Source organism: Dermacentor silvarum, chromosome 10 (genome assembly GCF_013339745.2).
Source record: "Dermacentor silvarum isolate Dsil-2018 chromosome 10, BIME_Dsil_1.4, whole genome shotgun sequence".
NCBI classification, from domain to species: domain Eukaryota; kingdom Metazoa; phylum Arthropoda; class Arachnida; order Ixodida; family Ixodidae; genus Dermacentor; species Dermacentor silvarum.
Genome location: NC_051163.1, coordinates 22,873,450 through 22,897,378, shown reverse-complemented (window position 1 = coordinate 22,897,378; position 23,929 = coordinate 22,873,450). Strand labels below are relative to the sequence as shown.

At 45.8% G+C, this 23,929-nt stretch overlaps 1 protein-coding gene across 1 annotated transcript in view; it reads left to right on the top strand.

Moving 5' to 3' along the window:
- Window positions 1-23,929, top strand: part of LOC119430925 (uncharacterized) — a 102,083-nt gene that overhangs the window by 40,862 nt on the left and 37,292 nt on the right. The window contains exons 2-5 of the mRNA XM_049656916.1: window positions 19,233-19,272; window positions 20,776-20,844; window positions 22,230-22,393; window positions 23,560-23,660. Coding sequence (XP_049512873.1) covers window positions 19,233-19,272; window positions 20,776-20,844; window positions 22,230-22,393; window positions 23,560-23,660 — 374 coding nt within the window. The remainder of the gene's footprint in view (window positions 1-19,232; window positions 19,273-20,775; window positions 20,845-22,229; window positions 22,394-23,559; window positions 23,661-23,929) is intronic.

The following is a 23,929-nucleotide window of genomic DNA, read 5'->3' as shown; positions in this document are numbered from 1 at the left end:
CGTCTTTTCCTTCATGTTTAGACATTTCGAACGCCGTGCATGTTTCCAGTCTACAAGGGCAGTCTATACGCTGCATGTACTACAGCACATTCTTCGCCACTGCCCGACTTTCCACTCTCAACGATATGCTCTGCGTTCTAGCCTCAGCCGCTCAGTGACGTGAAAGGATTGCCCTTCGGACAGATTTAGGTCACTTAGATGACAGGCCCTTCACGGAAGAGAAGATCTTCGGACCACGGCCTCGTGCGTCTGCGATGCCAAACGCTAGAAAAGCGCTGCTGCGATTTTTGAAATGCACCAGCCTCTATTACTGATTACGATCGACTCAACGATGAACTCTTGGTCGTGTGTGAACAGTGCAAAGTGTGAACTTCCCTCATCCTGCTCATACTTTAGTCCCGTTCCTGCTTCCCCAGTGCAGGGTAGCCTATCAGTCTCAGCCTGGTTAACCTCCCTGCCTTTCTCTTATGGCCCCTCTCTCTCAGCCGCTTAAACGAAAGACCATTCTCGGTAGCAAATATCCTGGAACCTTGGCTGAAGAACTCTATTGTGCACAAGGCCACCATAGCCGTAATAGGCTTCTTGAACCTTGCGTACGCGAGCTCACCGAGTCATTCCTGCCACCTCCTATCTCATCTTTCTATTCCCTCTTTCCCGTCCCCCAGAGTAGGGTAGCCAAGCAGACGCACTTCTGGTTAACATCGCTGCCTTCTCTCTTTCTCTCCACCTCCTCCTTAAAGCTAGGTAACTGGGTTAGACGAGTGCTTGTGACTATACGTATACGTGGATGAAGATTCTTCTGCGGGTTTGCGCACACTGACTATACTAGTTCCTTCTTATCTTTCTTCCCCCCTTACCTTCGTGTAGGGTGGCAGTCTGCGTGGCATGAAACTCCATGCGGACTCTGAGAGCGGTGGTGTCGGTGCATTTATTGTGGAAGGTCCACAGCAGCAAATGCTGTCGACTCCCGTTGAGTCGACCTCGGTTAATTCGAGTTTTCGCTTAATTCCAACGCACTGAAAAGAGCCGGCGAGAAATAGTACATCGCCATGAAAGGAAAACTCGTTTAGTTAATTCGAATGCGAAAGCATGCCGCTTCGGTTAATTCGACCTCTACCGGGCGTCCCCTCATTCGTGCAGCGGTCACTAAAAGCCTGAAGACACAAGAAGATTCAGCAGAGGGCGCTACTGCTTCCCTAGAAATGAAGTTGTTAAAATTTTCATGCGAAAGCATTATGCGCCCCATTACGCAAAAATGTGGCCGACGGTGCAAACATTTAAAGCAGGTTGAAAATGCTCGGATTGACGTGAAATTTCTCAAGGATGGTAACTGTAAGCAAAGTGAATTAGTGGCTTTGAAAAGAAAATTTGGTACATTTCGGTCTGGGTGCGAGTCGAGCGTGATTCTCCGACGCCACGGTGGATTCACGGTTCTGGCTGACTAAAGGTTTGCCTAAAGTGCGTGCGTGATTGCACACGTCACGTTGCGTCCTACTGGCTGACTAAAGGTTTCACCAAAGGTAATATGCTTTCGGCATTCCCACACGTAAGCAGTCTTAAGTGTATTTGCCGATTTTTTTTATTATTATTATTTAGTGGCCGACGCTCCTTCCGCCTGCGAATCCATCCATTCCCGCTTGATTCGTCTTGTGTCACGCCCCCACATTGATTCGGCAGCCCGGTTCATCCGTTCACCTTGGCGTCGCCTGGCAATTACAGGACGCTATCCATCGAGGTCAAGAAAGAGACACTTCAAGATGTTAGGAAAGTGTTCTCAGCAGGAAACAGATCGGCGAGAACTACCGCTAATAGCGAAGGTGGAGAAAATTCCTAAATCCTGCAGACAGGATTAGGTTGACAATAAGACTAAAGAAGCTGCATGATTAGGTAGCGTCTCAAGAGCAAGAAGCAAGAGTACATTACAGACTACTTGAAGCAATACAAAAAGAAGTCAAATTCGTTCATTTTTGCCGCCATTTGTAAATTCGACATGTGGTATAATTCGACCAAATCTTGCAGTCCCGCAAGGTTCGAATCATCGGGCATTGATTGTGTTGTAAAGGTCCAAAACTACGTTAAGCGCGTTGCAATGAACTTCTTGACAAGGTTGTGACGGCCCCTGTGAGGATGTGTTACTGTTGCAGAAAATGAGAGAAATCACTGAAGTCGGCAAAACTTATACATTTTTTTTCTCTGGAACATCTGTAACAGTGTCTGTAAGCGCGTGTACGCTCTCATCTTTCATCGTTGCTGCCACTTTATTCATAATTAACCTGAAGAAAAAGCATACGTAAGCCATTCTGATCCCGTTATTTCGGCTCTAAAGAAAAAAAGAATAAATGTTGGCCTGTCACATTTTGGCGTAGTCGTTGTCCAGGAAGACTTACAGGAATACGTGTTCGTCCTGTCCCGCCGGCTGACACGAGCCTTTTCGCGTCGTCCAAATTGTCTTGACAGACACTGTTTGGCAAAGATGACGAAGTGTGCAGACACTGTTCTATGCTGCTTCCGGCAGAAGCTCTATCCCCACGCGACCGTGGAGTAGAGATCTCTAGGCGGTTAGTGCAAGTGTCCTTTTTGTTTATTTTGTCCGAGAACAAAAAAAAAAAAAGAAAGAATGAAAGTAAGCAAAAAAGTCGTGCGTGGTGGCGCCTGCCCTTGCCGGACCGCCGAGACGGCGGCGGCGGCTTCCTTTCGCGATGAAAGGAATGATTCCAGTCGGCAACTACGGCTGCGACAGACGGGCCGTGACGACGGCCTCAAACGCGAGAGAAACGCCTCTCTCGCCGTGGCCTCTCTCCACTCGCCTTGTGCGTGACCCGTCGTGGTGACGCAGTTGCTATGTGTGAGAGAGAGAGAGAGAGAGAGAGACAGACAGAAGAAAGGGCAAGGCAGGGAGGTTAACCAGAGGGGAAGATCCGGTTTGCTACCCCATGCTGGGGAGAGATGGGAGAGGGAGGTAAAGTGACAGGAATGTAGAGAGAGAAGAGAGAGAGAGAATGAAAGGAAGCACAGATACAAAATCACAGTCGGTCACTGTCACCGCATACAGTGACTGCACAGCATAGTAGCACTTGTAGCACTGTAAACGTCAGTTCAGGCTACAGCGGCTTGTGATGAATGAAAGCGATAAATAAAAGGCAAGAAGGTTAATTAGGCTGAGCCCGGTTGGTTACCCTGCACTGGGGAAGGTGGAAAGGAGGAAGTGAAAGACGAGAAGGACGAGAGAAAGAAGAGTTCCCAGCATGCACGCGCACGTGTGCATAAGCGTCCAACGTAATCTAACGTAATCATAAGCGTCCAACAGAATCTGTGTGACAATATACTGCTGAGAGCGAGGTCGTGGGTTGGATTCCCGGCCGCATTGATCGCGTTCCAACAGGGGTCGGAGTGCCAAAAAGTATCAACACTTATGGCTGGGCTAGTTGGTTCTTACTCGTTACCGTGCAGTAAGACGCGAAACAAAGTTTGCAGTAAGACCAGGACCAGACAGACCTTTCCTGTCCTGGTCTCACTTCGCTTCGTTTCGCGTGTTATTACACCGTAGCAAAAATTATTGCAAAATCAATCCACGCGCTTTCACGCAGCAAAGCAACTTGTGTGCTTGGAGATACTCCGTGTGTATAGTGAATGGCTCCGATTAATTCTGACCACCAGGGGACGTATTCTGCGACGATAACTTTCGGCGATACTATTGCTCGGCTGTCAGGCGCTCTGATTGGCCGGTTGAGCAAAATGGAATGAGCTGATTGGCTGGTTGAGCACTGCGTCACGCGAAGGCGAAATAGCCACATATACGTTAACATTCATCCATGGGGCATGCTGATCAGGCACCGGACGCTGTTTACAGAAAACACTGGAATGACGGTAAGGATATAGAATACCACCCTGCGCTAAATTCAATTCGATCATATACAACATTCGAATGGGCATTCATTCGACTGAAATGCCTCTCTGTGGAAATCATAGGTTCGTCGTTACGGTCAAACATGTCTTCGACACGCTATGCATTCCCATGAGTAAAAACATATCAAATGGTACAGTAGTCACAACAAGTGTTTGCGCCAGATATCGCGCGGAATTAGGCTGTCGATCAAAGCGTTTTTGAAGAGTTCGTCGTTCCCGAAACGAAATGGCATCTTGAAACTTATAAGACAACTTTCAATGCTTTCTGGTGCATCAAAAAGGCAAAAAGTTAATGGATGACGATGTTTAACTCTTTTTTTTTAACTAGTTTGAATAATCCCAATACAGTCGCGCACAATGGGAGAAGATTCACCAGCCACGCGAAGGTCAATATGGCGAATCAAAACTTTTTCAGGTGCCATGAATGGATCATCCCGATCCATTCAGGAGGTCCTGATAGCGCGACGATACACTTCTCGCACATAAACAATATACTCTACAAAGTTCACTCTGACCGTTCGGACATTGACAACAAAGTGCCAAGCAGACATTATTTTTTTCCCAGATGCTGTGTAGACTCAAGTCCATGATCATGTCATATGGGGTCCGATAGAAAGTGAATTTTGAGCGAGATGTTGGGTAGGTCTTTCTTGCGGGTGAGTTGTGATATATCCCAGTGGAATACCAGGCCCCAGCAATCAATGTATGTATGTTCGACTGTTTCAGGTTTTTTGAACAATGCATAGTATGTCGTCCAGGAAAAGAACAGCCCTTTCTCCTCCATACATCTTGACTGGTAGCGCGTATTAAGTATAAGAAAAAAGTTTCGACGTTAGGTTTTATTGGCATCGCTCTTACTGTTTTGAGCACATCATGCCCTGAGCCGCCTGGCGCGCGCGAGCAGCTAATGTTTGCAATGTTAAACCACAGACCTCGGAGCTAGGGTTTTATTAAATGAGGTTCGCAAACTGTTGCCTTCGTAAATAAGGTGCGCAAACGTGATACAGTGTTTGCTACGCAGTTGATGTGAAACTCGTTCATATATAAGGGCATGGTGCTGTCAGTTCTCTCCTTTTTTGGTTCCAAGGAGCATGAGAACGATTATTGTAGGAGAAGAGTCTGCCAGAATTCGCGTCGAAGGGGACGGGAGAATAAAGTGAGCTTAATGACTGGCTTAACCATCGCGTAATTGTGCCCATTAGACCGCTCATTTCATGAGGCCTAATGACGCGGTGATCATCTTTATAACCTTCGGTTTCCGGCTTCTAAATTACACTGTGGCTTAACAATTTTCAGTTCGTGGTATTTCACTTACCTTCGTCTGTAACGAACGCCATTTGCAGACAGCAGTCATGCATGAAGACAGAAAAAAACAAACAAACAAAAGAAACAAAATGCGAAAAAACGAAAGAGATAAAGAAAAAAGGTATACCGCTCAAGATGAGATCAAAGAAGCCGCGACGGGGCGACGGGGTCCGTGTTAAGGCGGCGAACGGTCTCTTAAGGAGTGCTACAACCGCTTGGAAGAAACTCTGCAGAATTAAGTGTTGTCGCTTACTGCATGTGTGTGTGTATGTGCGTGCGTGTGTGCATACCGTGCATGCACTCCCGATGCGAGAGGTAAGTTCTCGGTCTGCAGGTTCTCGCTAATTTCATGCTGTGCGCGCAGGTTTCGGTGTTGAGTGGGTTTACGTCCAGACGGTTGTATAGAGGTGCGAAAATGGGGATTTCTCTGCCATCGAGGACCCCACACTTCTGCTCGACGCGTCTGTGGGTAAATGTGGCAGTCGTCCTCGATTTGTGTCCACAAAATGTTCGCTTGGTGGAAAATGTTTTCGTCGGTAAAAATTATACGTGTAGTATGCGAGTTGCAGTCTTCATAGCGCATTCCATCAGCTTGATCGTTACGGGGATGCGTCTCTTGTTTTCTTATTTCCGACCAGCCTTAGCTCGATACGAGGCTCGCGAAGCTGTGCTGCAGTATTTCTCGACCACAGGACTCGACTCTCGTGTGTAGTGCTCATACTTTGTGGGTGTGTCATTTGCCGTTTTGTGTTTTCGTGATCGCTCTCTCTCTCTCTCTTTGTGGTGTTTGTTTACAAGAACCGCAACAAGAACAACAGCATAATAATAATAATAATAATAATAATAATAATAATAATAATAATAATAATAATAATAATAATAATAATAATAATAATAATAATAATAATAATAATAATAAAGAAGTTGGACTTGGAACTGTTTACCACGCAACTATATACACCGCATTGAGGGAGCTGTAGGTGACGTTACAAGATTGTCGGTAAGGTGACCTGCTGCTACCGATTATTGGCACCACTTGCTCGTTCTTGTCACGCGCACTCGGTTTATTCGCGCAAATCTCTGAGCATCCTACACCTGCTGTGTCATTGTAGCTCAAGAAACGGCGTGAGCACTTAAACTTCAGGATGTGCGTTTCCGTGTGCTGGTCCGGCTGTTTTGCGTGCTCTGCATTTGACGGAAGTTCCCCCGTGTTGTTCACGTTGATGCTGTCTATTTGTGCACTGCAATCTGTGACGTGGTGGGCGAGACATATGACGTCATGCTCACTTGCCGGCGAGGAGGCTGGCTGCTCTGAGCGTAAGGGCGCGCAAACTTTCGTTTGAATATTTGTTTGAAGTGGCGTGTACGGAGATGCGAATTATACTATGACATATAACGACAAAACCATAAAAATCTCGTTAGATAAACGCAATATGAACTAACAAGCAGCCGTATGGAGGGAATAAATGTCTGATTAAATTTGAAGCGTTTGTTTGACCGTCGTAAGAAAGAAAGAAATTAAAAAAAAAAACGTTCCGTAAAATTATTTCAGGAGGGCAGCCTACACAGACTGCAACTGATATAAGGGTATAGTACTACTAGGTGCGTGTTTTCTGTGCTATGTCTTAAAATTCGAACTTCTGCGGGCACAAGTAGATGCTTTTATGCGGTTATTATAACAGAAATGTGGCTGTCATCTTTTATTGCGCGCGAATTGCACCCTACAGTTTTCATTTTGAGCACGTGCATCAAAATGTTTACGGCCGGTCAAAAGCCGTCCCAGTAGACGGTGGCTAAGTGGCCTGACGACCAAAATGACGACCACAATGCGATGACGGCAGCAGAATCACTATTACAGCGTAACGATGAATACGACACTCACGATGGCGCGACAATTGACAAGTCGACATGCCGTGATAGATTGTTGCATGTGGCCACGTTTTGTAAAGATCCGTTTCATTCTTCGTGTGGGTGTTTCGTAACGACCCATTTCATTTCTTGGGGGTGATGGGGCTTAATCATTGGCACTGGTCACTGCGCGCCACCGCTATCACCGAAGGCGGCTGCTCGGTTTGACGTGTGATTAGTAAAAAATAAAAATTTAACGGATCGTTACAAAACAGGGCCCATGGAAAATTAAATGGACAGTTACAATTAAAAGAGGGCCTGTGGACAGGACCTATGACAAAAAAAAAAACTCCGAGGACACCTAAGCACTTATGAGTTCTGAATGTGAAAGCGTTAATGTCCAATTTAACGCCGCTGAGCGGTCCTTCGCGTTTTGCGCTACGACTAATGTACCATAGCAGTACGTGCTTCCCGTGCCAGCAAGCAGCAGCAGCCTGCTGTGCCAACGCCGCATGCCACCGACGTCCTGCAGTGACGAGAGACCAAGGAAGCAGCAGCGGTCACTAACACCGGAAGGTGCGCGCAGCAGCTAAGCCCAGTGGGGGTGAGAGAGAGAGAGAGAGACGGACTGCTCTCCGGCTTTCGATAGCCAAACGGTGGCACCCGCACGTGCGCGTCAGGCAACTGGCTCGCCGACGACAAGCCGTCTCGCCCCGCGGCGTCGCGTCGCTGTATCTGCTTCGTTGAGGCGCGTTGGTGACGTGGCGTCGCGGCGATACCCTCTCCCCTCACGCAACACCGTTTCGCCCGCTCTGCTCCGTCGAGGCGCGCTCGTGAAGTGGCGTCGCAGCCAATGGGCATTTAGGTGCCGTTTCGGATGATGCAGACGCCGCTGGCTCTTTTCGCTCAATAGGCCGTTTGATGCTATCGCATAAAAAAAATGATTTTTACGAAACGCTACCAATGACTCTGCGGACAGATAGGGATTTTCTTTCTTGGCAATCTATGCCAGAGAAACGTTATGATGGTACCTGCAGCAAGCCCCACTGATGCCTGTATGAGTTATACATAACAGCCTATCCCTGCAAAAGAGGGGCATGCAATCTCCGTGTAATGACGGTCTTCTATGTTAATTTTAATTGTACGAGGTTTATAGAGAGGCATGCTTGTTGTTCTGTGCTTCGCGAAGAAGGCACATAAAAACAGGCAGAAACAGAAGCAGCGTCGAGCATTTATGGTGGCAAAGCGATTGTTAATGTTAAGCTTTATTCAACATCATCAGTTACAGATGTCTAGGGTGCAGGCCTTTATCGGTAGCGCTAAAATAAGCAGCAGGAGGAACGCTCAAGCTATACTATGATTAAAACAGCTATCATACATACTGAATAAATCAAGCCCTCGTTATTTTATTTTAATTGGATAAAACCCAAGCAAGCATAGCCGTCCTGCAGAGATGCCCTAAGGCATACATTGTTTGACAAAATTTACAACCTCAGCTGCAAATGGAACGTGATCATCACAATGGCAAGCGACTTGCCGTATTGTCTCTACGCACTGCCTACATAACCCACATATCCCACCGGCGGTGTCTGGTTGCCTCGTAAGTGTTACAGCCGCAGGAGATGACTCAGCTTTTTACGAGTACTGCTATGTAGTCGCAGAGTCACGTGAGAGTAAGCACTATCGAACAGCAAAGAGACGTAAACAGGAAGACGCGGAGGGTCATGCATGCGAACTGATCTCCCTTGTCACATTCCTTTAGTGCATATTACGTCACTGTGACGTCTTTAGCGACGCTTGAGCTTTGTGGCTTTAGTGTACGTAGTCGATTTAGCAGTCAGTTACGGAGATATAGACAACGTCGTGGTTTCAAACACTTGTGAGTACAAGGTGTGCTACCCTACTTATTTTCCTTTTCGTATTTGTTCGCTTTTGAGTTTAACTGCATGCGGTCTGTACAGTAGACATTGCCTAGACGGGACTCACAAGGGAGAAAGATTTGTTCCGTTTGAGCACACTAGTGTGTATTGGAAGCGAATTGCGTAGACCCTCCTCGTGAATGGCGAGACTGCTTTGCTGCAAAGGCTCATATCCGACACTTAGGGGCCTACCCAATTATTTATACGACGGATACTTATAATGGGATTTTATTCGCACGCATCAAGATGCCGATGGCTACATTTGGAGCAGCCGCGACGGCGCACATGCGAAATCACATGATTGCTTGTGAAAGAGACGTCCGTGTCATTTTAATGTGATGGTACATTCGGCCTCGGGTGCTCCAGAGTGCCCTGGAGTGGCACGTGTGGGTGTGTTCAGATAAGGACCGTCACAAATAGGTACCGACATTTAAAAAAATTTCCACGGAATTTTCATTTGACAGAAATATCCCTCTATGCATCGGAACCGAGCTTATTTTTTTCTGCGTGCGTCCTTTTTTCAGCCTGAAAGTATCTTAACTGCGACAAGGTGGTAAAGGCGGATTACGCAATCCACGATATTACAACTTTGACAGAGCATAAAAAATTATAAAGAGTTATATGCTTTCATACCTTTATACTTTTCACAAAACTACTTTACTAGAAATAAAAAGAAGTCCCAGTTTCGCCCGAAAAACGTAGCATTGATTACGATAGCAAATTATTAGACGGCTGTACGCAGTAAGGTTAGTTTTATTGGCTGCATAAACTGCTCCAAACATTCTCTTACTAACTAAATGAGCAAGCAATGTATCACAGGCACACAGGCAAACATGAACACATCTCGCTCGATGACTGCGGACACTCGCTGTTAGAACCCTAGCGTGATGAAGAGCGGCAACCGTGACGAGTGAATTCCCCTTCGTGCCGCCTCTCGCTTTAACGCAAACTAAGCGTGCGAGAGCGCAGCGCACACGAAGCCATCAGCTATCTCGGGTCGCCTAGCCTTCGAACCCACCGCAGATTACGTCCAGGATCGAACGCGCCCGTCCGCGCTCATTCGCGCCATACGCAGCCACGGCCGTAGTAGAAGCCGAGACGCGCGCTACCCTGCCCCCCTCCCTCTCCCCTGTTCTAGCGCGCGCACCCTCCCTATCTTCCTCTGCTGCGCGCGCGAGAGGAAGCCGCCGTCACTAGCCACAATCCTTCTTGGCTCACCCTCCCATGCTCTCCCTCGCGCCTACAGCATATAGGGCGCGCCGCCACGATATTATCGCACTTGGACTTTATACGGAACCCCACGGCGACGCCGACGGCGGAAATTAATCTGGTTTGTATATGTAATTGCTATCGCAATAAAATAAATCCAATTGTTTCCCGCAGGCACGCAGCACAAATAAAAAAATGCAAACTTATCTTTTTAACAAGATGCTAGGAAAGGGGCACATGCGTGTGGTAATCTTTTAGTGCCTTGTAACATAGTTTCTCTCACGTTTATTTATTTGTTTATTTCGCTACATGTTAAATGCGTAGCAAAGTATATTAGTTTCTCTTATGTAATGTTATTTTTATTTGTAAAGGTAAAAGTAATAAAAAAGCAAAATGCCAGAAATTTGAGTTCTCGCGCGGGAATCAAAACAATCATTCTCAATCTTGCTCGAATTTCCTCAAGATTATCTTCTGTCATTGGTTACAGGTCATATGCAGAAATATATTGCTATATCTTGTTATGAGTACAAAAGAAAGCAATGAATATAGAATATAGGCTGCGGTATTCGGCGCATTGCGCCCTCTTTATTTTAGAGCGGCGAGCCGTGCAAGCGTCAGGTTTATTGGTGGCTTTGTCAGTTCCATGAATGAACAAGTAACCTGCAGCGCTAGAGAAGGAATACGGACGATTTTTATCATTTTAATACGAAGGCGTGGCTAGCTCTTATTACTGTGGCTGAGTGCGTAGGAGGTTCTCCTCCTGAACACACTGTCGCGGTTTGAACTCTCTGCCGCGGTGGCCGTATTTCAATGCAGATGAACTCAAATATTTATATAGGTAAACTTTTAAAGTAGGGCACGTGGGTATAATATAATCCGGAGCCTTCCACGACGGCTTTTCTCATAGCCCCTTGGGTGCTTTCAAGTGCGATGAAAACGTCCTATTAACCAAACAATGAAATCATTAATAATAAAGAAATCAATAGACTCTTTTTGAAAAATCCTTCTACATGAGTCGTCATGTTGATTCTACATGAGTCGGACATGCCTTAGCATGATGCAAATGAAATGAAGCTTTACAACATGAAAAGGGAGTAGCTGGGTGTTCGGGAGGTCCTAAACATGTAACAAGCGTGCTTGCTTCTCGTGTACACGTCGTGACATGGCATCATTATTATTGCCAATTATATGGACACTTCAACCGGATTTCTGCCGTGAGGTTCCGTATAGATTCCAAGGGCGATAAGATCGTCGCCGCGCGCCGTATGCGCAAGCGAAAGCGCGCGGAGGACGCGCGCTATCACGGAGGGCGAACTCGCCCGCGCGCTATCACGGAGAGCGAACGCACGGCGGAAAGCAAACGCGACCGTCGCGCGAAAGGCCGTGGAGCGTGGGAGGGAGGGAGGCGGGGCGGCGCTGTGCTCCGGCACCGAAGGCGTATCTTGCCACTCAATCTCCCACGCGAAAGCAAGAAAGCGGGAAGGCAGCGCGGGAAGGAGGGGGGGGGAAGGGGGGGCAGCTTCTCCTTTGCCAACAAATCCTCTGCACAACTCCTCTGCACTTTGCTCTGCGTTGGCTGTCGCCCGCACCGTCTCTTAATTATCTCCACACGGCTCTGACCTTTGTATGCGCTGTGCATTCGCCGCTCAGTTTCCGTTGAAGCGATAGACCGCGCGAGCCTTCGCCCGCTGCGGCGTTTTGACAGTTGTTGTCTGCGGTCATTCAGTGTGATCTATTCATGTTGGCTTGTGCGCGCTGACACCACGATTGTTAATTCAGTTTGTAAGCGAATGTGTCCAAGATTATGCAGCCAATAAAACCACTATCCCTACTCCGAATAGCTCTCTACTAATTTGCTATCGCAATCGATGCTTCGCCTTTCGGGCGAAACTGCGACATTTTTTAAAATTAAAGCGAATGAGTTTCTTTAGCTCTTCGGCCGTTTTCGTGGTTGGTCGAAGGTCACTGATGGTCTGGCGTTGGACTCGGCAAGGAAAACAATCGTTCGCTCGCTGTCTCGCTTTCTTTCTGGCTCTTTCGTTCGTTCGTTCGTTGGTTCGTTCGTTCGTTCGTTCGTGCTATTAGCTTACATTTAAAATCATCGTAGATGGTTTCTGCACATTTTTTTTTGCTCTTTCAGTCGTTTTCGTGGTTGGTGGGAGGTCTGTGATGGTCGATGGTTGAACTCGGCAATCAAAACCTTCGTTCGTTCATTCGTTCGTTTCTCTCACTCTCTAGTTCTTTTGTTCATTTATTCTCTCTCTTGCTTTCTCTCTCTGTCTCATTCTTTCGTTCGCTTGCTGTCTCGTTCGTTCGATTGTTCGTTCGTTCGAACTGTTCGCTTACATTGATAATCATCGTCAATAGTTCCTGCAGAATTTCTTTTGTTACTGCTGCTTGCACATTCCATAAGAGGAAGCCTACTGCGGTACACGAAAGAAGGAAATATATAAATGGTCCTTAAATGTGAATATGTGCCTAATAATTGAAACAAAACTTTACCTGAAATGCACTAATCCATCTCCAAAAATGCGCCGCCCTGGAATAAAAGAAAGGAGATCGACCCGACACTTTAGCAGGTTGCGCCACAAATGCACTGGGTATGTGCCGCTGTTCAATTAACGCATTTGTACGACAAAGCCTTAGTGAGCCGCGCCATGAGCGCACGGGATATGTGCCGCTCTTCAATGAACCTCTCGTCAATTTGGGTCCAATGAGTATGGGCCACGGAGTGTGCGGCAAGCGAGGGAGCAATTATCAGCTTTCGCATGCCCTGGCGCGCCACGCTTCTAGTCTCGGAGGACACGCTCGAACTTCACGGCGGTGCCACTAGATGATGCAGCGCGTCCAGAACGAAGCGCGAGAGAGGAGCCAGGTTGCCACGTGACACGTTTCTCAGCGTTCGCACGCACCGGCGCGCCATGCATTTCGGAGGCCACGCGGAGGCTTCGCAGAGGCTTCGCGGCAGCGCTAGATGGCGCCGAGTGTTCTTAGGGAAGTGGGAAAGAGAAGTCCCGCTGCAGTACACGCCTCGTACGTAACTCGTTTCGATGGTGGCAACACGTTGTGTCGTCATATTGATTCGATGCTTATACGCATGCATTACCATCGACAATCAACATAAGACGTGTTCTGCCGCCATTTTCTTTCTCTCCTCAAAAGCCATAATAGTGGACTTTTTATCCCCCAGTATAAGCTTATTGCTTCATTTGTTTATTCTTCTATTAATGTCGTTTCTTTCCGCCTCAGCTCTTGGAAAGATGTTTCCGTACCTTAACCTCTAACATGTATTGACCAAGGTCGGTTTATTCGACATGTTTTTGTTTCCTGTCCGTTTTTTTTTTCATTGTTTTCTTTTTCACGCGTTCGAACAGCATGTCCTCTTATTTAGTGCTTTCCCGGAAGATGGGTCCGTGGTATTGTCAGCGTGTGCTTGCATTTTTGTAGCCGTTTCCATTTTTACCAGCCAGGCTTCTAAACCAGGCGCAATTCCCCCTACTTGTTACCCCTCTATACCACTAAACACAGACACAACTAACACATACACAACCACATACTTGCGCTGGCGTATGTTTATCAAGTGTAGTTGTCTCTTAGTTTGCCCGCAATATCTGCCGTCATGCATTACAGCTACCAGCTACCTCCAAAGTAGTGCCCTCCTCAATTTTTTTATCGCCTTTCGGCGCATCCTGTGCTCCGGTTCTCAGTGACGTTCGCCTACGCCGTATTCTACACGCGCAAACGTAATCAAGATGTTGGCCTCCGTGCTCCTTGAAGACGATGCTCAGCGTGCAGTGGGAGTAACACGTCGTTTCCGGTTAACGCTAAATCACGTAGCCAGGAGGGGGAGCGCGCGTTGACAGAACGCAGCTGGGCTACACACACCGAGATACCCTTCAGCCTTTGCAGCGCACTTGACGTCTGCATAGGAAACTGAGTTTCGGAGTTTCAAGCACACGGGTCCGGCATTGCGCTAGCTTCTTCATTTTATACTCGCTTCTTTCATGCTTCTTACTTCCGCCCCACCGACTGGCTGGCGCCGAGACTCCAGTCTAGGACGCAAGCTGGAACGTTGAATGCTATTTTTTTCTTGCTGCATCGTTTCAGGCGTTCTAGTGACATGCTGGACGAAGCATGCTTTCCAGGAGCTTAGGGTTTGAAGAAGGGTGACGAAAGTAGCGACAGAACAGCGAAAATGTTTGGGTAAAGTGAAGACAAGGGAAGGTGGAGTTGTTTGTGGATTCTCTTTTTCTTGCCGCGTCGTAAAGCCGTCCTCGCCGAGTGCTGTAAAACTGTTTATTATCGGTGTTTCGCCAACGCGTGACAGGCTCAAAGCGACACATTTCCTTGAAATGACCCCCTTTTATTACGCCGTACACTTTGAGGTATAAGTACTTTCACCAGGCCATCAAAGCGACGATGGGCTAGAGACGTCGACTCTTTTTGTCGAGAACTCTCATTCTTTAAGGACCCTCACGTAGCTGCTCTTTCCCACGCCTTCGGCAGAAGTGAGGGAGAGACGTTCTACCGTGTCCACGTAGCCCGATTTAATAGGTTGTTTACGGAACAACCTATGCCCGTAAACGGAATAATGTCCGTAAACGCCTCACAGTTTACGGATAGTTCACGCACTGTAATGTTTAAAGAGATGTATTGAAGTTTAGTGAGTACGAACACCGGAACAGCGAAGACACAAACACGCACAGCAGCGCTGATGGTGCCATCACGTGACGCTGACGTCAACTAGAGCACGCAGTGGTGTATTTAACGAACATATGGCCTACCAACGGGCGGTTGTAAAGGCGTTGGCAGCAACCATCATGAGCCATATACTGGATTTGTTTTTCATTCAACTACCCCTCTGCGAGAATCAACACATGACACGGTAGTACTTCCGACATAACTCTGCGGTTCACGAAACCTTCACGAGATGGCGCCACCAGTGCCGTTCGTGTTCCGGTATTCCGTTAATTCTGTAAATCATCATCATCGTGTTACGGTATTCCGTAAACTGTAATACTTTTGCGGACACGTTAGAACTCCCTAAATACGTGTCTTATGTTCACGGAGTTTTAGGTAATCAGCGAAAGTTACTCTAAACTCAAGCGTTATTGATAGAACTGAGTTTTCGCTAGCCTGCGAGGAGTCTATAACGGAAACTCATTCAAGTTCGACGTCGGGTTCAACGTGTACCGAAGATATCGTAATTCCAGAGGGGCTGGGGTCGCATTACTTTTTAAGCAAAATCTGAAAATATTGCGCATGACTGATGCTCCTGGTGTCCATGCATTGTTTTGTAAGCTATTCTATATCGAACAAAGCCTCGTCATTTGAGTAATTTATAGACTTCCGGGGTCGGACTTCGAGGTGCGGGAAAAATTAAAACAGCACATTTCAGCTAAAAACAAGTCATACTACTAAGCTTGTTTTGAGTGGGGATTTTAACCCGCCTGGCATCAGCGTCCTACTAATTGTACCGGCAGATTAGATCCCGGTAATTATGTGGGCATCACTAACATTGCATTTTGTTTCGGTTTAACTCAATTGGTTAAGGACACGGGTACAGGGCAGTAGTGAATCAATTATTGATCTTGTCTTTGGTAATTGTACGAGTATCCCTGGGGAAATCGAACATGAAGTGGGCCCGGGACAGGCATTTTGCACCACAACACCGTCTTAGTTCACTTTTGCTCTTTGAGACGAAAAATCACTATTAGGTTCACGCGTGTGCCAGACTGGTTCTTCTGATGATGGGGCCATTTTGAACAGGCTAGAGATAGCGTGCGATGACTGCCATAGTGTCAGTGCTGGTTTAGGTTATAATAACGCTCTGTGATTAAAGTATAAGAAGACAGCGCATTAACATTAATATTTTTGCCTCTGTCAAGAAATCCTAGATAACGAAATTCCTACATGACGTGGCAACTTATTCGACATAAAAGGAAAATTATTGGGCTTCAAAAATCAGTCAAAAAAAGAGTAAGAACACGACCACGCGTACTCGGATCAATGACCCGCCGTGGATGCTCAGTGGTTATGGTGTTGGGCTGCTGAGCACGAGGTCGCGGGATCGAATCCCGGCCATGGCGGCCACATTTCGATGGGGGCGATATGCAGGAAACAGCCGTGTACTTACATTTAGGTGCAGGTTAAAGAACCCCAGGTGGTCCAAATTAATCCGTAGTCCCCCACTACGGCGTGCCTCATAACCAGATGGTGGTTTTGGCACGTAAAACTCCATAATTGTTTTTTCGGATCAATGACATGTCTCACCAAATTATGGAAAAGGTGAGAATTGAACAACGGAATTTTTATTATGTGCGGTTAAGCAACGATCAAAGAATAACCTGCTCAATTTTGAGGGTTCATTAGGCCCAGAACATGACAGAGGGACACGTTTGCTATAGATAACGATTGCACTTCGAACGAAAAGGACATTGCTGATGCATTTACTGCATACTTAACGTCTGTTTTTACTTGTGATGACGGAATCGCTCTGACTTTTAATAAACGGAAAGAACTACCTCCCGTTGATAACCTGCAAGTCACAGAGGCTGGTGTACTTCGTTTATTACTAAATCTGAATGAACGGAAATCTTCTGGCCCAGATACCCTGCCAGACTTTCCAGAGGTACCCGGCTTTCCCAAAGAGATATACCAAATTAATGGTCATCACAATTTCTCATAATTATTTTAACGGATTAACTTTCCAGAGGTACCCGGCCCAATGACGGGGAACTCTATAAAGTAAACCATAATTCAAACAAGGGAACAGGGAACTAGTTCCAAACTACCGTCGGATAGCCGATAGTCTTCTACGTGCTCTCAGTTACTCGAGACCTTAAGTCCCAGGCACATTTTCCTTCTTTGAGACACCCATTCGGGTCTCCCCTCAGTCCAGCATGACTTTCGGCATGCTTTTTCTATAAGAATGTCTATATAACGACGAAATAGATCATGACTTTGCCTTGACCATTAATTACCGGTGCCAGGTAGATGGATTTTATTTTAGATTTCGCAATGACATTCGACAATATATGTCACTCTAAACTTTCCCTGAAACTATGGCAAGCATTGAAAAACAAATAAATTTGTCAGTGGATTCAAGCTTATCTTACATCTCGAAAACAGTATGTTGTTTTCAATTAATCTTTTTCGAACAAAGTGCCTGTGAATTCAGGTGGACCCCATGGCTCAGTATTGGGCCACTTTTGTTCTTCCGTTTTATAGATGATATTGTAGACGTTTGCGGTGTTAAAATCAGATTATATGCAGACGACCATATGGTGTATTCTGTGATAAACTCAATTTCCGATCATATTAAATGATATTGTGAAATATTTGCAGTTATGGAATGTAAAATAAAATGAGCCCAGCTTTCTACACATATAAGTCAAATGGTAATCTAATGCATCGTGTTAATGAGTCTAAGTAATTAGGTCTTGTAGCCAATAACATTCACTGGTATAAACATATCGATATTATTTCTAACAAGGCACTGTCTCTCATTGGTGCTTCGCGCCACACCAAACTCATCGCGTTGAAATCTTTTGTACTGCTAATTCTGTACGCGAATGTTACTTGAAACTCGTTTGTCAACACTAACTTTATAAATTGAAGAGAGCTCAAAGTTAGGCTATATGACGTTTCTTTGACGTTAGTTTGGCTCTTCAGCAGCAAAATTCTGCTACACATAATTGAGAAGCACAGTCTGCCACATAAAATTAAGAAAATATATAGATGAAATGTGGTCCATGAGTGATAGTGAGCAAGTCTCACTACTACTGCCTATGGGTTTCTGTTGACACCGTGAATTGAATTATTTTACCTGTGATAAAAGGCAAAATATTCCTTGCAATATCAAGTTGTAGTGGACTTAACCTCGGTCCTCTATACAAGGTTTAACTGGTGCTTGCACTCGATCCTGTCATCTTGTTTGCACGTCTCATATGTCATATATCAAATGCCGAAAAATTTACTTAAAATTGACACACAGAAAGAAAAAAGACTTAAGGTGTTCGCCGAGTTATCATGGGCACCTATCATGTGACTGATGATCAAGGGCATGCGCGTCAGTGGTGCCGTGTGCAAAGGAGACTTGAACTTGCCCTCGCAATAATCTAGTCGCAGTTTTACGCGAAGAACTGTTTGTTTCTTTTGACTACTCTGCTCGCATATATGCCAAGTTTGCCTCAGTGTACAAATCCAGGTCTTGCGTCTTTAGGAAGAACAGGTAAACAAGAACGCAGGGATGACCTTTCGGCAGTTGCAATATCACGTTTTCGATGACATAATTACAATGTGCCCAATTCATGATAGGAGTTTGGAGGAATTCCTTGAATCAAAGCTGGAATGGGAATAATGTATGCAAACTCAAAGGAAGCAGCAGCTCTGACGAGGAACGAAATAAATAAAAAGAGCTTCTACCCATGGGGGGGCCTTGCGCGAACAAAACTGGGGCGGGCTATTTTTGCCGATGTAATCTGGCAAGAACTGAAGTGTAATGTCTGTTTAAAATAGTAGACAAAAAAGTATGATCTTGGTGCCATATATGTATACGCTATCAATGCGGCACACAATGTACGTTCATGTACTAAAAATGTTCTCATTCAGACATGTCGTTTGGCCCACATCAGCGAAAATGGGTTATCTACACAAAATATGCGAAAAATTGTGAAAATTTTTAAAACTACTCGCTGAAAAGATCACGAGTTGTGAGTTCAATCTTAAACAAGCAATTATTCCTCTGTGGAGTACGAAGCATTAATGCTGGACACGCAAGCTACTAACTGTTGCCGCTGAGGAATAGATTAAGCACTTGCATAGTGTCCCGAGGGATAGTTTAAATAATAACATTAAAAAAGCAAATATATCGTGTTATCGTGGCCCACAAATGTTATGAACATTGATGACCTCCAGTAACTAAGAATCGCCGCCGGTTTCCACACACTTTAAGTATCCATCGAATCCTCACCAATGAAATTATGCTTCTGGAACGGACGACTTACTAAGGCGCGCGTTCTACTGTATAATTTCTGCTTTCAGATAGAAGAAAGTTCGTCGTCGTCCGAGTCCACAGAAGAATGTAAGCTGTTCTTTTTGTTTTACTCAGGCACATATTTTTGGTTTGCTCTCTGGAAAACTTCGCGATAGCTGAATTCAACAGCCAGAAATGACTAGAACAGGACGTTCAGCCATGTTTGACATTTTTATTGCGCTTCCTATGTTCCACCTGCACTCAGGAAGCTTGTATTTCTGAACAAGCAAGATATATTTTTATATTGGGGGCACATGACAACTGCGCAGCCATTGCTACTTGCACGAGCTTCTCGCAAGACGCCGTGTTGTTATTGCAGAGCGAGGCATTAGACGACGAGATTGGCTATTAAGGCCTCCACTGCCGTTCATAATGCGATATACACACGCAGTGACACATATTCGAGCTTTTTTTTTTCACGAATGGCCGTGCTACAATACAACAAATTGTTTAGTTCACTTATAGATGTTTAAGAGTTTCCAGCTTCTTTCTTGCGAAACGATGCACGTGACTACGGCACGAGGTCATAAATCTCTACCCAAACTGCTAGCAGCGCATACCCTTATTACCAGTGCCGATGTACTTCATAACATTGAACAATGGGACACGTTTAATCATTTTTGTGCATTTTAAGGTGTGCCGATGTGTGTACGTGGCAGAAGTGGACACTTCGCCATTACTGTTACGAGTCGTTAAAACAAGGAAACTAAAACTGCATTGTGGCTTCAGTTTGTACTTTAGCAATACCTTGAATTTTATGCTATATTGCTTTGTTAATCGATGCAATGCGTATTTACCAACAGTTATAAATACATTAGCAAATAAACCAATACTTGACAGAGACTGCAAAAAAAAAGAAAAAAAAGAAGCCCTGCTCCTAAGAATTGCTTTCAAAACTTTCTCTAGTAGCTCTGACTGGGTCTCCGACCTAAAGCTTGAGGCGGAGAAAACATAAACCTAAGGAAGCATAAACGAAATACTATAAAGATAAAATACGAGAACGAAAAGAGAAAATAACGTTTTGTTTCTGGTTTTTTTATATTTTATATTTCGTACGCAAGCCGGGCAAGAAGTTGTAACACTGAAACTCTGCCTACTCTGCTAGTAACCGCCCTCCTTCCCCTGTTTTTGTTGTTGACGAAATGTGAACATTAGGGCCAAAGCTTTGGTCACCACGTCGATTGCTATATCTAAAACAACGCCGATAATATTCACGTGCCTTTGGCTACTGAAGCTTCTCTGTCCATTGCTCTGTCGATTTCAGTGGTCGTAGCTTTTCACGCACTCTGTAGCCGCATGCAGAGATGCGCGCCCGACGCTTCTTACGACATCATCTTATCCGGTAAAGCTGAAAGAAGTTTTGCTTTTGTGTTTGCGCTATTAGCGTTTAGATGTTCCATTTGGCGTGACACTGTGCTCCACTCGATGAAGGCTGGGTCAATTTGTGAATGCGGAGGTCAGATATTGAACAGTGCATACCCTAAATGTTTCTTTTTGTTGAACAGTGCATGGCAGACATGCTGTTTCGGTCTTTTTCTCGCACCTTTTCAGATGAACAGACAGACTCTTACCCGCCGGTAGAGCAAGGAAGGTCCAGCGCCTCAGATGTCTGCGAAGAAGGTGACGGTCACGATGTTTTGATTGTGACGCTCGCAGTTGTATGTGTAGCTTTTGAAGAATAAACATACGAAGTCATGCTAGTTTGGCAGAGTGGAAATTTAGAATGGTCGAGGAGCTCGAGCGCGGTGCTATGCATTTGCGTCGCTTTCAGGGCTTCGCTTTACGGGCGAAACTGCAAATATTAAAGCGAAAATTTTTCGTTAGCTCTCGCTAATTTTCGCCGTAGTCAGTGGGGGTTAAGTAGGCCACGTGTATCTGACGTAGATGTTCCGTAAGCCAGAAGATATACTCCTCCATGAATGCATGAAGTGGATAACTTTACACCATGAATGCATACCAACGAGCTCGCCTTCAGACCCTTTAAAGTTACAGAAGATGACGTAAATGACGTAAGACAACACGTAGTACGGTAGACATTTGGGCTAGTAGATGGGTGGTGATGCCAGCGAGACGATCGCTCGAATTCGGATAGCGCGCTTGTACGAAATAGCTTTAACAGAGGAAGCCATTTTAGAATGGCACCATCACAAGACATCGCAGCGGAGGGCGACGAAAGCTCTGTTGCAGTTTTTAAAAAATAGAGGGGCCGTATTCTGGAACGTTCCACTAGGCGAAATTTCTTTTTTTTTTTTTTGCTTTCAGGCGCGCGCTCATTGGCTGTTTTAGCACAATTGGATGAGCTCATTGGGTGGTTGAGCCCGAAGTCATTCAATTTTGCTCAACCAGCCAATCAGCGTGCACATGAAAACGAAAAAAAAAGAAATTTCGTCTAGTGGAACGTTTCAGAATACGGCCCCAGAATTGGATAAGCGGCTGTAGCCTGAACTGACGTTTACGGTGCTACAAGTGCTACTGTGCTGTGCAGTGATTGTATGCGGTGACAGTGACCGACTGTGATTGTGTATCTGTGCTCCCTTTCTTTCTCTGTTTCTACTTTCCTGTCACTTTACCTCCCCCTCTCCCCAGCGTAGGGTAGCAAACCGGACCTTCCCCTCTGGTTAACCATCCTGCCTTTCCCCTTCTGTCTCTCTCATCGAAAGTTACGAATCGGCTCAATTTGACAGTGAGCATTAAAAGCATCTAGCTGAGGCTGGGTAATTGTTGACTATTAAAAACAATCATGATGTAGTGGAGAAAAGAACTCCTATTGGCGACTTTTGCAGACTTTTTTCTCTTGAACATTAGGCTCTCAAATCACAGGAAAGACCTCGAAACATGTACGAGCATGTCGAGGCGGAAGACTGTGTGGAAATCAAACTAAAGAGGACACTGGCTTTTAAAGCAATTTACGTGGTAGGACAGTGTTGTGGGTGTTTAGGAGAAACAAGGCCTGCCAGATTTACAGCTTATATTGTTGTTTACCAATCGGCTCGATCCGATTGCAGAGGTACAGAAGTGGATGTGCATTGACCTGGTGAACAGCGACAGCGCAGTGGTCTCAGGGCCGCGAGTGACAGACTTCCCCACAGTGCCGGACGTCAAGTACGAGAAGCTCAGCCAGACCATTGCCAGGGTCACTCACGTTTATTCCGAAGGCTATGAGCTGATGGTGAGTACGGTGGTATATATGTGGTAACCTTATAGAATGATCAGTGTATGCTGTTACCTACATCATTGGTGTTTGAAACTCAGGAATGAAGAAGCAGCTTTAAATCAATTCTGAGGACGATGCATCGAGAATTGCAAGTGCAATTATAGGTGCAGTGTTATTGGACGCTAAAAGAGCAGCGTGGATTATAGAACAAACGCTTATTGGCTATATTGAAGCTCAATCTGAACAGGAAGTTCGACACTCTCTAAATGCATTGTGTAAACGCATGCCTGTCTTTGCGTGGCGTTTGACATGCTACCTTTGGTGTTTGGGAAATCGCTTCACTTGCCGCTGCTGGTGACGCCTGGCATCGGCAGGCCAGAACCTGGCACTTTCGGCAGGTCAGGTTCAGCGTCGCTTACGATGGTTGATTCCAGAACAAAATTCAATGGTCCAGCAAGCCAACGAACCAGGGCCCGCATTTCCAGAACGTCTCTTACCTAATAGAGTTTCTTTATTGGCCGGTAATGGACCACCAGCCACTCGTGATGGTCATTGACGCGTTGACATCGTCACCACAGCATTGACCAATCGCAATCGGCGTCTACGTAAGAATGTTAATACAACCCAAATTTGCATCTTTCGGAGAACATGCACATTTATTCTGCAGCATCTGCTCGCCTTGCAGTATCTCTCCTGTGGTCGTGCTAATTCTGAGGGATCGCGCCTTGTGTCCCGATGTAGCCACGGTACAACCATGAACACCTTGGTTAATGCCTTGGATGTTGATGAGGGCGTCAGTGTTTGTGGCGCAGAGAGATAAAAGCTACAGGTTACGATGACGTGCGCGTGTCATGCGCTACTGCTGTTGTGCCTCGCCAATTCAAACAAGCATCGCGCCAGCAAGATTCCAACACTGCATTGGATCAACGTATTTTTTTTCTACTCGAACATGAATAAATCGGAGCTTGTGAACAGCTCCGTGAGTGTACGCGTAAAGGTGAGTTGTTTGTCAGTGCACCTGTTTCCAGTGAGTGCTTTGTGTCAACTTTCACACGTACTCTCGTAATTTGGTGTGCCGGGAGCGTCAGCAGGTTAAAATCTGTTTTTTTTTTCCAAGCGAGTTCTTTTATTCTTTATTTCTGCACAGCTTAAGTAATCTTCATCGCTCTCTGTTTGTGCAGGTTCCCCCAAACGCGACAATACAGGTTACGTGCTCCCAAGTCAAAGTTCAAAGTCCCACGTTCAACTGCTCTCACGACTACCTTATGATCAACAGTGCAAGGTGAGACAAATGGGTGCTGGATGCTGCACGATCGATCAATCGATCAATCAATTAATCAGTCAATCAATCAGTCAACCAATAATACGTTTGTTGTTGTTAAAATATGACGAATGGACATAATTGGAGAGAGAGGTTTACTTGAAGAAAGGCAGAGAGGACATAATTGGGGTGGGTGCTGCTGCTTATGCGAAGGAAGTGGCGCGCGAACATTTTAGAATCACGGGAAATACGGCTTTCCTGAGGGCCATCTGCTCCGTCAGGAAGATGCC